The sequence below is a fragment of the Macrosteles quadrilineatus genome, unplaced genomic scaffold, assembly GCF_028750875.1.
Source record: "Macrosteles quadrilineatus isolate MER2022 unplaced genomic scaffold, UCM_ALF_1.0 Scaffold_1__1_contigs__length_201487025, whole genome shotgun sequence".
Lineage (NCBI taxonomy): Eukaryota > Metazoa > Arthropoda > Insecta > Hemiptera > Cicadellidae > Macrosteles > Macrosteles quadrilineatus.
The window spans coordinates 5,732,425-5,750,249 of NW_026542594.1; the positions used below are offsets into that span (position 1 = coordinate 5,732,425).

The 17,825-nt window shown below is 35.1% G+C and overlaps 1 protein-coding gene across 6 annotated transcripts in view; it reads right to left on the minus strand.

Annotated features, from left to right (window-relative positions):
- LOC128987275 (intersectin-1) overlaps nt 1-17,435 on the minus strand; it is a 117,861-nt gene extending 100,426 nt beyond the window's left edge. For 4 of the 6 annotated variants that reach the window (XM_054408070.1, XM_054408075.1, XM_054408062.1 and 1 more), the window contains exons 1-2: nt 17,244-17,435; nt 10,987-11,139 (exon numbers count right to left, since the gene is read on the minus strand). In XM_054408070.1, coding sequence (XP_054264045.1) covers nt 10,987-11,138 — 152 coding nt within the window. In that variant the 5' untranslated portion in view covers nt 11,139; nt 17,244-17,435. Of the gene's footprint in view, nt 1-10,986; nt 11,140-15,642; nt 15,695-17,243 lie in introns of those variants that run through there. The other 2 variants (XM_054408047.1, XM_054408054.1) reach the window with 2 other exon arrangements.
- Between the last annotated feature and the right edge of the window lie 390 nt (nt 17,436-17,825).

Sequence of the window (17,825 nt, forward strand, 5' to 3'; positions counted from 1 at the left end):
AACTACAATATCCTGATAAAATTAAAATTTCTGCTGTAACTTGCAATTTTAACTATGAAAACCTAAATAATGGTACAATCAGCAACTTTAGCGCTGATACTACAATACACAGCCTACAGACATCAAACAAGTACTTTACGTGGTACAAATCAATATTGATAATACAACTTATTTAATAGAATTAGACACTGGTGCTGCTAAAACTTACATTAGCAATAACAAATTTAAGAGGCTGTTTGTATTATTATTATAATATTTATACTGTTTTATGATATTATACTATTAATAGCACATCTAACTGAGATATAATTGTACCAGGATTACTATATATTTATTTATAAGTATATTCCTTGTTGTATACAATATCACTTCTTTTTGAAATTATGTCAAGTCCAAGAGACATACATCTAGTTTTGTATTAAAGTCTTCTGTCAAGAACTACATGAATGCAAATGTTACTGTGGACAAGGTAGCTGAAACATTTGCAAATAGGTGTAATAAATTTAAGAACATTGTATTAGTAAAAGTATCATATACATTTGTCATTGATATCACTGTATTAAATAATGTACCTAATTATTTGTAGGGAGTAAATTAGTTATTAGATTATCTATTAATCGATTTGCAAGCTACATTATTAATATTTCATAATGTAGCTTGTAAATTGATTAATGTATTTAAGCGAGACGCTCGTCAAATAATGCAGTTCAAAGCGGAAATGTAGTGAGGGATACTTTAGGATTAGGATGTGTGTTACAGAACAAGAAACTGATGAAAATAGTTGGAATAACTAGTCAAGGTCAACGCACTCGATAAAAGCGCGGGATTATACGCTATAAAAAAGGCGCGAATATGTGCTAGTACTGTATAACCCAGTGACAACTCCTGACCTATGTAAAACCAGACATAAGCTATATTAAAACCAGGCCTACGAAAAAGTCTAACTGTGTAAAGAATGAATCACTGAATATGATTAGACGAAATCACAGAGGTACAAACTATGTTAGATATTTACGTGGTAAAGGAGTGTAGTTTCCTGATAGGTCTAAACAACGTCATCAGTTACCAAATCAATTATTTTTACTAGTTTTAGTCATACAATTGTTCTCATTTAAACTTGCGCTACTATGCTAATTCAACCTAGGGCAGATGTAGTTTCCACAATATATCTATACTTACACGAGGAGAGCGTGGTTTCGGTGATTTCGTAAAGTAAGAAATAATAGATGTAGAAAGAAATGTGTAGATTTTGATCTTTTTCTGTTTTGATTGATTTACTGTGTTGATTGTGCACCACAGTGCTTTGTACTGTAATTATTTTCTGCCATTATGAAAAATTAATTGCCAATATTTATTTCAAGGTCCCTTGCATTATTTTGCGTGTACTAATGTGTACTAGGTCTAGGTGTAAAATGCAGTTGTCTGCTTGCAATATTGTACGGAGCTATCATAGTACTGTAATCCAATACTTTTTCAAAGTCAATGCTAAATATAGTTCACGTAATTTAGATGTCTCCTACAAGTTCACTAAGTCAATTGTATAATTGTTTCTCATAAATGGGATGTCTACTTGCAGTATAGTATCCAAAGTCAATGCTTTATCTGTTTCTCTTAAATGAAATCTCAACTTGCAGTATCTAAAGTTAATGATAAATCTATGCTAAAACTATTGCCTTGGGTGTAGTACGCCAGTGTCACGGTGATAACGGCGGGAGTGGTCGTGGTAGGCACGGATGAGTCGTTGTTCTTGCAAGGCTGTTTTTTTTTTGCCTGTCTTCTGGCTCAGTCAGCACTTACACCATCGGGAAGAGAAAGTACATCCAAACTAACAAAAATAATTCCCAAGAACCCATATTAGATTTAATACAATTGGCGGCAAACGTTATTGTTGATTAGCAAGTTAAATAACAATAATACTGTTGTAGGAGTTCGTTCCTAACCGTAGGTGCTCTGTATAATATTTAAATTGCTGATATTATACCCCAACAATCAACGTTTAAAATAGTGATACGTAAACAAATGATCCAATAATATGTTAGCCGAAGGATCGTCGTAAATTAATGTCTTTCGTATAATACAACAATATGTTAATCAACAATGTTACTCTAACACTAATAACGTGTACGTAGACCGTCGTAATTAGGCTCAAATTAAAATATAATAATGCAATGTTATTATATTAAACAATGTTAATACTTGTGCGTAACAATATTGCTGTACTACACAGAAACAAGGGTTTTCGAGTCGCTGTTGAATAATAGGACAACAAGAAATATAACAATAATACGTTAATCAACGATATTACTATAAAACTGTTTCAATTACAAATATTTTACGGGCAAGCAAGTCGGTTGTATTATGCAGAAATAAACCATACTAGAATTATGAACGGGAAACTCAAATAGTAAACCGCACGAATACCGTTATCAAACAGCTGATCGGGCCCCTCTTATCTCTTGCCCATTCATCCAGAGTACAATTGGCGAGCTTAAACAGTGTACAGTACATTTTTTTGTACGTACAGGTCTAGAAGGGTAGGTACAGGTCGACTAGCCTTTACAATCCTCACCAAATATTTGGAATTAATTCGAAATACAGTTTTAGTTATTTCCTACTTAAATCATTGCAAACAACCACAAATAAATTAGCTGAGGAAATGCGTAAACACTGGTATAAAGAAATACGGTGGGTATGAACCAAAATCTTGGATATAATTAAATTCCAATAAATATCCTGTGGATTTATTAACGAACATAGTACTTAACAACGGTGTTTAGTTCGATGGTAGTTGACTAAATATTCCACTGTCTTGTATACACAGCCGACATTGTTGATATTCATATTTGTAATTAAATAAACTAACTGTTACCCACGGGCTTCATCCCGTTTAGTTAATAAGTATTAATAAACTATTGCTTGGTTAAGTTAAGCTGAAATAAACAAAACAGAATACAGTAATACAAACAAATAATCACACCTGATTTTAATAAGGTAATAAATTGAAAGAATAACATACAAATAAGTATGGCTGGGGTATTTTTAACATTAGGTATATGGAAAGTTTTCTTTAGAAAGGAATTACGACCTAAAAGGTAAGTTATAAAATAAGTTTTGCGCAAATTTTCTCCTCATTACGAACATTTTAGGTATACAGGGTGGTTATAAAGTCCCTTCCCCCCTAGGATTTTTCTACAATTTTTCAATTTTCAACCCCAGACCACTTCTAAACATTGTTGGGTACCTCATTTTGAAAAGGTGGTAATTTACTGCCGCCATCTCGGATTCGCCATTTTGAAATGTGATAAATTATTTTAAATATGAAGGGGGTGTTGTGACCCATCATTTCGAATTAATTTTTAAACTGAACTTAACTCCACGATCCGTTTTTCATTTTAATATTTTAATTTTGAAATATTGACATTTTTAACGAAAAATATTGCAATATTTCATAAAGAAAACTTGATAACGAAAAATGGATTGCAGAATTGAGTTTAGCTTGATAAAGTAATTCGAAATGATGGGTCAAAAAATCCCCTTTATATTTAAAACAATTTATCATATTTCAAAATGGGATGGCGGCCGAAAAAATACATCCGTCATAATCAAGTGAAAATAGGTCAACAATGACTAGTAGTGTCTACTTATCTTTATCTAGCACTATTTTGAGATTATGGTCTTAGTATGTAAATGCACAATGTTGAAATGGGCAAAAATTAAAGTTATAAAAAGCCCTTATAACTTTGGAGTGGATCATGATTTTTTTAAACGAATTGTGGGATTGAAATCAGAGTAAAAATTTAGTTCAAAATAATGGGTCACAACCCCACCTTTACATTTTAAAGAAATATTTTGCATCCAATATGGCGAATCCAAGATGGCGGCCGGATATTGACACCTTGTGAAAATGAAGTACTTACTATCCAAAAATGTTTAGAAGTGGTCTGGGATCGATATTTGAAACTTTTTAGAGAAATCTTAGGGGGGAAGGGACGTTTTAACCACCCTGTATGGTGTATGAGGCTGTGACTTGAAGTTTTTTTTAAAGTTCATGGGTACTTTGGGATTTATATATGGATTATTAATTATATTAAAATAACGATTATCGTCCTTGCAATCCGGGTGCTATAAAATGTGACGTAATTTTGGTGTTGGGAACACAACAAATTATAATATCGTAGTTTTCGTAAAATACGTGATAGTAATGTATTACGCAAAATTGGTAACACCTAAAAATTTTCACGTCAGCCTATCCTACAATGAAAAAGTCCAGGATTCTAACGTGTTCGTAGACCTGCTCTTGAATGGGGTTTACTACAGCGTCCGGAATTTTTTGGCTGGTAGTCATAACTGCTTGTAAATAGTTTTACAAATGTACTACATAAGAAGTTTTGTATTTTAGTTTATTTTGACATGACTAACGCTGATTGTATTTGGTTAATTTGGCTAAATAAATGACTTATGACTTATGACCCTAAGCTAATGATCGTTTCGACTTTTATTGTCTTAGATTATAATTACAACAATGCTAACGTTTAACATAACTAGTGCTCATCATAGCCACTCGGAAAGTATATGAAAGCTAATTTAGATAAACTAGCTTGCTGTGTGCCCGTTCTACGCACGGGATCCTATTAATAGTCAGTTAAAACCATCTTATATTAAGAACAACAGTTGGTTTGCTTATTTTCAGATATGCTGGCAAAGCTATTATCATTGACTATAGACAGAATGTGTATGAACGTTTGAAGCCAAGGAAATAAATGAAGTTCAGGACCATCTCACCAGAGTTTACTAGTGTATTGGGTTAAATAATCATAGCCAATGCAGTATCATAGCAAACAGCTGATTGATTTATCACTTAACACAGAATATTGTCATTAGTTGGTGATCATCTCAACAGATTGCATCACGTTTTTTGGGTTCAAATTTTTACATTACATGGGAATTCCGTGTATAGTTCTATTATGTGTATAGTCACCTTATTTATAACTTTACTAAGCTGTAGATTATAGTGATGTGTTGGTAAGTAAAAACGATTCTTGCTGCTACCAACGGTTCTAAGTAAAAGAACCAGTACCTAAAACCAACGTATACAGTTGAGAGCTATAGTATCCGACCAATTAAATGCGAGGTTAATCAAGTTCCGAGGTTATTGATCTCTTGGTTTTGGATTTTCTTATAAAAGGTTGTCGGAAATCAATGACATTTCCCATTTATTTCATTATTTGTAAACAGCTTTTAATGTATACATATTGGTGACAGTTTGAAAAAACAAACTTATCCAAACAACATTTTTTTATTTAATAGATGACGTATTCTCTAAACAAAGATTTGTATATTTAGTAAACATTAGAAGGAAATGAGACAAAAATCACACAATGTTGAGTTTTTGGACGTTTATAATTTTATTTCCTAAGTAAGTAGGCCGTGTATTCAAGGAGAAAAGTACCGGTATCAGGAATCGTCTTCGAAAAGGTTGTTATAATAATTGGGTAGGCCTACGTACCCAAGAGATGGGCTGTGGACCTATTGGCTGTATAGTTCAGCGATTGCATCACATAGCGGTGACGGTGAGAACAAACAGAAAGTGACACATTGGAAAAGCGAGTTTAGCATCATATGTAAACCTATGTTACAATCACCCACTGCAGTTGTGATTTTTTACTTTACTCTGTACACAACCGCCGTTGAAGGGCCGTCAATGAGTGGAAATCTTGTTTGTAAGCTATTGGCGACGATGATTCAGTAAATACAGGGTGTTGAAAATGTCTGGAACCAACATTATATCTGGTGAGTGGTTAAAGAAAAACAACTGATATTTTGTGTACGGATATACTATGGTTTTACCTATCTTTCGGTGCCTTATGAAATTTTTTACCACTTATAGGGAACGTCCTGTGGAGGATGCAGTAAAAAGTTTTAATGGAAGCCTATGGTAAATGATACATCATTTTAAAGGCAATTTTTTTCTGAGTAAGGAGCCACAAGTTTCATCTCAAAAGGACCACCCTAGCAAAAATGGCGACTGTTTGTAATTTAAAAAACATTGCTATTTAAATGGTCCGTATTTGTTTCCTTTAAATGCTATTACAAGCCAATTACGAAGTACAGTAGTTTATCACGTGGTGAACTGAAAAATGACTGAAAAAAAAACCATTTAACTGAATTGTTTGTGTTGTTTTACTAAACTTATTTTAACAGAAATACCAATTTAGCTTTCAATTATTTTCAAAAACTTCAAACAGTCGCCATTTTCGCTAGGGTGGTCCTTTTGAGATGAAACTTGTGGCTCCTTACTCAGAAATAAATGGCCTTTAAAATGATGTATCATTTACCATAGGCTTCCATTATAACTTTTTACTGCATCCTCCACAGAACGTTCCCTATAAGTGGGTTTTTTAATTTCAAACAGTCGCCATTTTTGCTAGGGTGGTCCTTTTGAGATGAAACTTGCGGCTCCTTACTCAGAAAAAAATGGCCTTTAAAATGATGTATCATTTACCATAGGCTCCCATTAAAACTTTATACTGCATCCTCCACAGGACGTTCCCTATAAGTGGTAAAAAATTTCATAAGGCACCGAAAGATAGGTAAAACCATAGTATATCCGTACACAAAATATCAGTTGTTTTTCTTTAACCACTCACCAGATATAATGTTGGTTCCAGACATTTTCAACACCCTAAGTTTCCCAGCCATATACAACACTGATTCAAGATCTTCTTCACGGTTATTAAAACTCAAGAACAATTTTATACACAAGAATCTCTGGTTCCTGACCTGGATGATGCTTAGTTATGTAATTTCATTTACGGTTACACATTATTGCACATTGCGGTTAATTAAACCCGTTATGTAAGAAAAACCGTTTTTAATCTCACTTGGTTTGGATTTATTATCTCACGCAGTACTATCCTGATAAATAGACCAATTCGTATATATTCGTCCTTTAGTTGCCATTAGCTGTATGGGCTATTAATTAACAGCTGTGTCTAAGGAATGTCGGCCTTATATAGTCTTCTACCCGACCAATTGCATGCATACATATAGTGCAGGTCCAAACACATATAGATCGACACAGAAACTAATCTTTTCGGATAATTAAAACTTTCAAAGTTGGTCTGAAGCGGCAGCTCTACCAGGACAATGTACAAAATGTCAAAATTAGTCAAATATTGCCTAAAACGTCAAGACACACTTTTAATAGTATACTAGAGAACCCGTGTGGCTTAATGAGCCGCATAGTATAAAACATATCTCCAAGGAAAACGTTATGCTTAAATTTGAGTAATTCTAGTTACATCTTACAGTTATTTAAACACTTGTTAGAAACTAATTTTAAATATCTCTATTTACGTCGTAAGGTTCAACTACATTATTTCTGCTCTCAGTTTTAACTGATAACTTCTAATGAATGCTAAACGGGAGTATGTTTAATCTATGGCTAAACGATCTGCTTCAATTCAAGTTAACATGTTACAACAAAGTTTTTCCAGCTTTGAGAATTGATGAAAACTGTTGCCTTACTGATAGCCTGTGTTAAGTAATTTAAGTTTGGGTAATTTTATTTCTTTGATTTGAGACTTCCCTCTAATCAAACAAATTTTCTCCCTAGAGAATCCTGAAAAGTTGGGTGATATCAACCATTTCATGTGCTTAATTTTTTACCCACAAACTCTGGGTTACCAACTGGACAGCCATAATCTGCTTTGAATAGGCTAATGCAGCAACACCGTTGAAAGTTTGTTAACGTATTTTGACGTGTTGTCTGTCAGTCACAGTAGGCCTTATGTGCCCCACATCATCTTATATAAGAACATAAGATATTTTATTATTCATTTTCTCCTCCTCCCGTTTTCAATGTTTCTTCATTGAACTTGAGGCATTTTCTGTTCATCCAACAAAACTGATTTAACTGTTTAACTTGGTATTAACCTACTGAATATTACAAACATTAATATTTACTCCCAAAAAGCTAACGAGTTTCTTTTTATAAACAGCTGTTTTTGTTTTTAATTTTGTTCTGTGTATTTATTATGGGGAAAACCCGACATTTGAGAAGGTCTCAAGCATTTAAGAGTAGGCATTTTAAAACCTTATTGCAAAACTACATTTTGAGACGAATCTTTTGACACCTTAAACGTTGAAATTGGTCCAGAAAAAAGGGAGGAGTTACGTTAACAAAAAACGGCTTCACGTATTTTATATATACTAGTGTACATGTTGCTCGAAATCGAGCAATTTCAAATAAGTACAGGAGTTGATGAGTTACAAATAAACAAATTACTTGTTTGAAAACTAAAAACAGTCATAATTTCCGATGATTTTAAAAGAGTAAACCAAAAGATTATTAACTGATAAAAATACTCACATTTTACATAACAGTCCTATTTCAGTTTAAAGGGTTAATATTTAACTATCAAACTGTCCATGGATGGGAAAAGGTAAGCTAACAATTTAAGTCAACGTAAAAAGGCTGTTAGCTTTTATAATGTACCATACCTAAGTTATTTAGCCAATTTGTAGGTGTAGGGTGTAGGCTACTTTAAATTCTACAGAACAGAGTTAGGTAAAAACTGGCAGAACCCTGAAATGGAGTTATTTATCATAGGCATACTCATATCCCAAATCCTTAAAATAAAAATTAAATAATTAATAACTTATATCATTAAACATAAACCAACATCCAAAACTATACACATTTTTAATACAACATAGATAATTTATGCATTGACTGTTTACATTTAACAACATGTGTTCTTCTTCAGGCATTTGACAGTTCTGGTTGTTTTCATTTAAATATCAAAGCAAATGTAATTTTTAATTTCTGACAACAGCTGGAGTTTCAAAACAATGTTTGTTTCCCATGTTAATCTTATGGAGAAATACGAAACTTTAAAGGGCCCAAGGGCCTCACTCCCTAATTATTTACCTAAAAAGAAAGTATCCTGCACAACTCCACGTTACGCTCTTTCCAATGACACCAAAAACATGTCAATCGGTTCAGTAGTTTCGGAGAAGTAATTGTTACAAAAATCCTGCTTGCGTATTAAATAAGTATAGATAATAAACTTATAATCAAATATAGCTGAAAGGCATGGTTGTTATCATACATATAAATAGCAAAATAAAAAAGTACATAAAATAGGGTAGATGCCTGAGTTGTACACAACCTTTTTTGTAATAATAGGAATAGTTATAATGGGTTTATTACTATTATTCTTAATATGTAGATAAATTATTATAATGTTACTTAAAATTTATAAAATAACTTTGAAAGTTCATTAAGTCACAAATAACCCACAATATTACGCCACATTCAGTGTGTTCTTCACACGGGAATATAACAAAAAAATAATATACAAGTATATTTAAATTGCAATCAGCTTCCTAGTAGACTCCTTAAGAATAGCAGCAGTATATTAGTTCTCCAAAACATGCTCAGGATAAAGCACATTTCCAAGATTATTAGTAACATAATACCTCAATTCCTCACACAATTCACGTTTCAAACACCTATCCCATCCTTTTGAATACATACAACTCTTGACATAGCATGTGCTTGACATGTTATATTCTTAAATGATATTAAGCGCCCTAAACAGTTTTCTAGACTAATAAGACTTGACTTGAGGACTTCCAGGTGATGAGAAGGTCGTACCGTAATTAACTACTGAGGTCCTTGAAATGTGTTTTCGCAATATTGTTTATTAAGTCCTCAAAAAGTAAAAAGCGCAATGACAGGATACTCTAGTCCTCAAAATGACGTTTTCATAACTTAAAATATACCTTTTGAGGACCTAGCCTTGGGGACTTCCAGGTCCCGAAAAGGTGGCGTGGCGAGCAGTTACGCCAAATAGTATAAGTCCTCAAAAAGTAAAAAGCATCGTGACAGGATATACAGAGTCCTCAAAATGTCGTTTTTGTGACTGAAAATAGACCTTTTGAGGACCTGACTCGGGGACTTGCAGGTCCCGAAAAGGTGGCGTAGCGAGCCGTTAGGTGCTCGAAAGGTGTCATACTTAAATCTATATATATATATATATATATATATATACGTCCGTGAACGCGATAACTTGAGTAATTTTTGTCCGATTTTGATGAAATTTGGTTTGAAGGTGTAAGGCGGTATAAACTTGAATGAGTTCGCGAACCAGCATGATCGGACCATGGGAACAGTGTTTTACGGGGACTTTTATGGGGTAAAAATGGTTTTTCTCATTTTTGACCCTCAAAACACAAAATTTCTCAATTTCTCTCTAGACCTTGTTAAAGAGCTTAAAAAAGCAAATAATTTAGTATATCAAAGTGTTTTTGTACGGTTATTGGTAACGGAGAAAATTCCAAAAATTGTAAATTTAAAATTCCCATGTTATTCTTATAGAGAATATTGTAAAATGATGTAGTTTGCTTGTTTATTGATAAATTTGGATTAAACTTGGCCAATTTATTTCTTTTATACTAAGCTATTAATATTTTACTAAAAAAACTCGCTTAATTAGTTTTCTTGTAGCAGCAAACCTAGGTACTTGTTAAACCTAATGTTATTTAAATAGATTTAAATTGAAAATCAGTTCAGACAAATGGAAATTCGCTTAGTCGGCAGGTATGCTGCGGCGGGGGTATTTATCTTTGATATTCCACACGCCAGGGAACTTTTGGTAGTTAAGTTACCTACACTTTTATAAACACCGATATGTTTGCCACAGTCCACTTCATTTTAAATGTACACAAACACCAAAACAAAACCAACTTAACCAGAAAGATTTCACAATTAAAACACACCCAAGTGGTCTGGAAGCCAGCTACTTAGCAAGTAGAAATAGCATCAAGTAAACGAATACAAGCGCACTCAAAAACTTGCTGGCTTCTTACACGCTGGCGTGTAGCTTGTAAACTCGCTCCGTGTGAACGGGGCTTAAAAATGTATTAACTTAATGAGTTTAACAAAAAATAAACAAGTAAAAACAAAAAAAACAGACTTACCAAATGGCTCCGAGTATAGGCATTGGCAGTTGTGACTGCAAGAAGAACCCTTTGGCTTGATCACCGGTGACAATCCCATTAATTGGTCTAAGAGCATTGAACTGGCTTTCAAATCTGGCTCTTTCTGGAGGGGTGATTACAAATGGATCCATTCTACAAACAAAGATCTCACTGAAGATGTAAAACACCTAACTTTATATCCTAGGTTAATATATTTTCTTTTGCTTTTTATAAAATGAACCCATGAATAAAAATACAATCAATCAATTATTTAAGATGGGAACGCCTCTATGTGCGTATTTTAACCCAAATTTGAATGAAGGATGAGTGTAAGATGAAGCTCATTATTGCGAGAGACCTTAAATCTGCCAGGAGTAAGTTAGGCTGGGATGAGTCTATTTTAGGTGGTTTACATATAGTCTTGAATATATGTTAGAATTGGAAATAAGACTTAAGTTAGCCTCGACTGAAAACAATTAACCCATTCCAAAATGAATTGGCTACAATTAAATTTCATAGACCTAATAACTTAGAAGTGAAACCTATAATCATAGACTAACCAACGCAAGTAGACTTCTCATCCCATTGTAAATTTTGAAGCACGTTTTTCGTGTCTAGTTCATGTACGTGACACAAAGGCGCTAGTGTCGATGAAACTTTGTTTCCATTATTTTAGGGTTAATTTCTTGATTTGTGCTTTACTGTTTGGTTATATAACTAGGGGACAAGTTATTGTTTATGATTAGATTGTATTATTTGGTTAAACAAGGTTTTAAATGGCTGTAATAACGGGAAACAAATTGTAAACAAAACACGACCTCTACATAAACCGTACAGAACTAACAATAAAATTGTCTTCAGCTGTTCCATAAGGATGAGAAATCTACTAAGGGAGTATGTTTTATCTATGCTATAACTTAACTAAAGCTAGGCCTTAAACTTACTTAGGCCTACATTATATGGTAATTCTGAGCAATTAAGTTACTTGGTCAAACCCAAACTTTTTCATATTTTACTACGGTCATAAGGATGTTCTCAGAAAACAAGAAACATAGCCTATATTTCAAGCCCCGCAAGGCCATCGTACAGGTTTCCGAACGATAAGAAGGTTCAAAGTCCACGTGATAACAGAGCGGGAGACATGCGGAAGGCCAGTTGTGACAGTACCGTTATGTTAGGTTAGGCTAGGTTATGAATTAACCTAACCTAACCCAACCTAAATTGTATCACTCAACGACAAAGATGTATCACTTCTAAGACATTGAACTTAGAAATAAATGTGACCTCATATCTGTCTTTATTGATGAGGTAAGTTGTGATTTTTTGTGTATTGCTGAACATTGGTTAGAGGACAGTGAACATGATTTTTATAGGACTATGAATAACCTAACACTTGTAAATATCTACTGCCGTAAAACTCATAAAAACGGTGGCACTGCTATCTATGCATCTAACATTTTCAGGCCTAACTGTAAACCAATAGACTTTAGTGATTTTTGTGAAGAACTTTTTTTGAAGCCACGGCTATAGAAATATTGTCCTACACAAAAATTATAAAATGGGTTTCGATGGGCCATTGTATTCTCTAGAGGGAAAGACCTAGAGGATCTCCGTGGAGAAGCTACTGTTCAACTGGAAGAAGCGAAGAGCTGGTTTGCCGCCAATAGGCTCAAGGTGAATGAGGACAAGACACAGACCATCCTGTGTACCCTGTGCTAAGTCTATGTGGACGGGCAAATGCAAGGTTAAAAGAGGCCGCCAACCTCTTTTTTTTAAATAAAAAAAATAAATAATATTAAGTACTAAGACAGTATTGTTGTCAGTCTACAGATCTCCTGCCAGTGACTTTAAAGTTTTCCTTTCCCAACTTGAACTATGCCTTGATCACATATCTATGTCTGGCAAAAACAGCATAGTTATCTGTGGGGATTTTAATGTGCACTTGGAGAAACCCTCACCCGAGGAGTTTGCCTTTGTGAATCTTCTTCGCAGCTATGGACTTTACATTCTCACGAGGCTTCCAACATGAGGGGAGGCTTGTCTGGATGCTGTAGCAAGCAATTACAACTCATGGGACATTGAGGCGGAGGTGGTAAGGCCTCATATTGCTGACCACGACAGTGCGGTGGTACTCACAGTCAAGACTACCAAGGTAAGCCCTTCCTCCTCCTGGATAGATAAATACTCTGTTGTTAAGCGAACAATAAACATGGATCTGCTTCCCTTGCTTAGGAGTGAATTATCTGCTGTAAACTGGATTTTCCTGAAAACAATTTCTGACCCCAAACTTGCTTTTGCAGCTTTTACTGAGACTTTTTGTGATAAATTTAACGTTGTATATCCACCTAAAATTAGTCGGCCCAAGCCAATGTCTAGTTCTCCCGGTAAAAACCACAAAGACACCAAAGGTTCAAAGGATTGGTACACCCCTGACCTGGGTAGGCTACAACAGCTCATGCTACTTGTTCATGATCATTTTAAGGGCGCAATAGATGACAATATCAGGCAGAGATATTACTTACTATACTGTAGAATTAAGTGTGACTATGGTGTTAAGGTCAGGGATGCAAAGAGAAAGTTTAATGCAGATAAAATCCTCAACGCTCCCAACCCTTGCAAGGATGCATGGGACATTGTGAATGATTGCAGGTCTCCTTGTCCTGGCCCTGAAGTTCTGGCCACCCCTGATGATTTCAACACATATTTTTTAAATGTAGCAGATGAACTTATCACAAATATACCCGTGTTGCAGACAGACCCCCTGGATTCGGTTAAGGATCTCACCCGAATACACAACTTTAACTGCTGGACGAAGGTGAGTGTCAATGAAATTATCTCTACCGTTAAGAAATTCAAAGCCTCGGCAAGTCAAGATGTAAATGGAGTGTCAACTAATATCTTAAAATCTGTAATAGACTTAATTGCACCACCTCTTACAGATCTGATCAATCTTTGCCTAGATAAGGGTATGTTTCCTGATAATTTAAAAATAGCCCGGACGATACCCATCTACAAGAAAGGGGACCCTTCACTCCTGTCCAACTTCAGACCGACATCTATCCTACCATCTTTCTCCAAGGTGATAGAGACCATTATGAAGAAACAACTAATAGCCTACTTGGAAGAATGCCATTCTGACGGAAGCCCAACACGGATTCAGAGGTAAACACTCGACCACTTCTGCACTTTTAAGCCTTGTTGACGTCATTTCCAGTGCTTTTGAGGAGGGTGAGTCTGTCCTGCTAAGTTTGTGTGACTTGAGCAAGGCATTCGATGTCGTAATTCACAAAATCATTCTTACTAAACTGAGTAGGTATGGGGTGGGTGGCGCAGTAATTGGCTCACTGACTGAATACCTGAGTGACCGCAAACAGTATGTCACTTTGAGAGGTGCCTCTTCCAGTGTTGGCAGCATACCTCACGGCGTGCCGCAGGGCTCGGTGCTGGGGCCGGTGCTCTTCACTATCATGATCAATGACCTCTCACTTAACAACCGTACTCTGCTGTTTGCTGATGATACTACTCTGTTCTCTAGAGGGAAAGACCTAGAGGATCTCCGTGGAGAAGCTACTGTTCAACTGGAAGAAGCGAAGAGCTGGTTTGCCGCCAATAGGCTCAAGGTGAATGAGGACAAGACACAGACCATCCTGTGTACCCTAAAACCTGCTGTGGAAGATGAGGCTGTAAAACTCCTGGGCTTCTGGCTCGACCCCAGGTTAAATTGGAGGCATCACATAGACGGTATGTGTCAGACTATCTAGAGTTACTTACCTACTAAGAAGACTTCGCCCTACTTTAAGTCAACCCTCTCTGCTGATGGTCTATCACGCCCTCTTCCACAGCCATGTGTCGTACGGCCTTGTCCTATGGGGCCATTCTACAGCAGCCCATGACATCCTACTGCTCCAGAAGAAAGCCATGAGGATAGTGTCATCTGCTGGCTACAAGCAGCACTGCCGCCCTATATTCATCCGGCATAGGGTGCTCACTGTATTCAGCCAGTATATCCTCGACATCCTTGTACTTCAAAGACAAGGTGGGACTCTTTGGCAGGTCCACACCCACAATACCCGCAGAGCCCCAGACCTTGACATGCCTCGGAGCCGACTTGCACAGACGATGAGGAGTTACCTGCGTTCGGCAATTAGGGTCTTCAACACCTTGCCTAAGCGAGTGCGTGACATGGACCTGCCAGACTTTAATTGTGTGATTCCTGATGGACTGCTGAATAGGCAATTAAGTACGCCTTGCATGAGTTGGAAAACGAACCCCTTTTTGTAACGTGACACGTCCGCCATGAAAGTATATGTAAATATTTTTAATGGTTTTTATAGTGTTTAGTATATATGTAAATAGTAGTAACATGACGCAATCTATCCGACATGTCGGTCAACGATGTAGAAGACAAGTATTCAAGTAACCTAACATAACGTTACCGTCACAACTGGCGTTCCGCGCGTCTCCCGCAAGCCACTGTCATCGCGTGAATTAACCTAACCTAACCTTGCGGGGCTTGTATTATATGTTTCTTGTTTTCTAAGAACATTGGTTCTTAAAAAATGACCGTAGTAAAATATAAAAAAAGGGGTTGACCAAGTAATTGCTCAGAATTAAGTTACCCATTCCCTAGTTTAAGAAATAAATAGACTAACTTACCTCAGAGAGTTTAAGTTACGATGTAGACTAATAATTTTTTTGTATTTTTAAGTGCATCTCTTTTTCTGTGAGAGTGGAAAATAAGTTACTGTAACTTAAGTGTAGGCTGAGTTAAGTTACTAAAACATTAACTTACTTAACCCTCTATCTGGCGCTGGTCAATTTTCGACCACTAAAACGTGAGTTCTCAGTGGCGCTGGTCTATTATAGACCAAGAGGACATGGGTCGGGTTTTTCTATTATTAAAATATGAAAGCCGTTTTAAAACACAATAAATCTTATAGGAAACCATTAGAAAGATGAGATTCTGAGGATTCATTTTCATGCATAAAACATTATTGAGTGAGTATTATTTAACGAGAAACATAGTTTGAAAAACTAGAGAGTTCAAAATAGATTTTGGCGGTGGAAAGTTTTGGTCACCTGACTACAAAAACAGCTGTTTTTGGTGATTGTCAATTAAATTGTATACAATATTAGTACATATTCTGAAACTAAAATAAATTCCCTACAATTCCCTCTGAATCTATAAGGTCGATTGTACAAAGTTTATTTGTTTTTAAAAATGTCATAAAAACTATGTTTTTGTAAAAAAATCTTCGAAATTTTACATTTCAACGTAAATGTCTCTGAAATTTTAGAATTCAACTAAATATAACTTAACTATATATTTTCAAAAAGATCTTTTATTACCTATTGCACAGTATCATTTTATTTTTTGTTGATGAATTCTATTATTTCCTACGTGACCAAAAGAAATAACTTATGGTAGTTTTTCAAAAAAGAAAATAGGCTATGTATGTAGAATTTATTTTTTTATAATTTTATTTTATGAGTATTTAAAAAACATTGGTATTTCTACGTAGGGAACCATATTTCACACAACCTTTAACTTACATTTAGATAAAATGTGTAAAAAAATTATTTTGTAGTTTTCTTGTGGGTTGCTTTTGAAATTTCTAATTTGCATAATCCAAAATTTTGCTACTACGCCTAAACGCATTGCTAAGAAAAAAATATGTTTATATTAGGCCTATTACCTATATTCTAAATTTATCACTGAAACAGAAAATATATATATGTGTGTGTACTTATATTCACAAATAAATGTTCTGTGGCAAAATATATGATACCACTACAAAAACGCCAAAATATACCCGCCACTGGTGAATAAAATGACCGCCAGATCTAGGGTTAAAGTAAGGCCCTAGATCTGCTAATTTAGGTTAAGTTAAGTGGTTTGGATTTAATCATCATGAATGTAAATGCCTAGGTCAAGTAGGCTTACAGATTTTATCTCCCCTATTAACTTATGCCTTTCTACTTAAACTTAGTTGTTTTTGTTTGGAGTTAGGGTATTTACCTAATTAGGCTAATGAGATTATGAAATGTTTTATGGAATTTTTCAATAGGCTAAGTTAGGTCTACCTACTAATGGTATAAAAACTATAACCAAACATTACAACGTAGCATCTTAGAGTAGGGTAAATGAACAAAATAACTGTCTATCCTTAGGAAACCATTTATAGCAGTAAATAATTAAAAATGTTTGAAAAATCAATAGGCCCAGGATAGCTAGCCTATTTTATTCGTAAGTTTACCTGATAAAGAACTTGTATACTTATCACACCTAGAATATTGATCAGTTAGGTGGGGTGGAAAACTTTATTTAGGCCTAATTCTAAACAAACTAAATTTAAAAGTAAGTATTCCACCCCTTTCCGTAAACCGATATCATCACACAGAAAAAGAATTGAATAATGTTATGGCAAGACGACAAGCGACAAGTGACAAGACAAGACAACTGACACTGACAATTTAAGAGGCAGGCCTATGCAGCTGACGACAGTCGACAGTCCTGTCATGTCAGTCGTTGCGTTGTAGAAGTTGTAGTATAGGTGGGAGGAAGAGCAGAACTGAACTGAACTGAGCAGAAGTGGCAGAATGAACTGAAAGACAAATTGTTGAAGCAGAGTGGTCGCACTGAGCCGTGGGGTGTCATAGCTAATAATGTCATAGCTTATAATCGTGAATTTGTTCCATAGCTTATAATGTTGAAAATGTGGCATAGCTTATAATCAGTTATAAGCTATGCCACACTTTCACGAAAAATTATAAGCTATGCCACAATTTCTCTAAAACGTTATAAGGTATGACACATTTTCAGTTTCACAACTTATAAT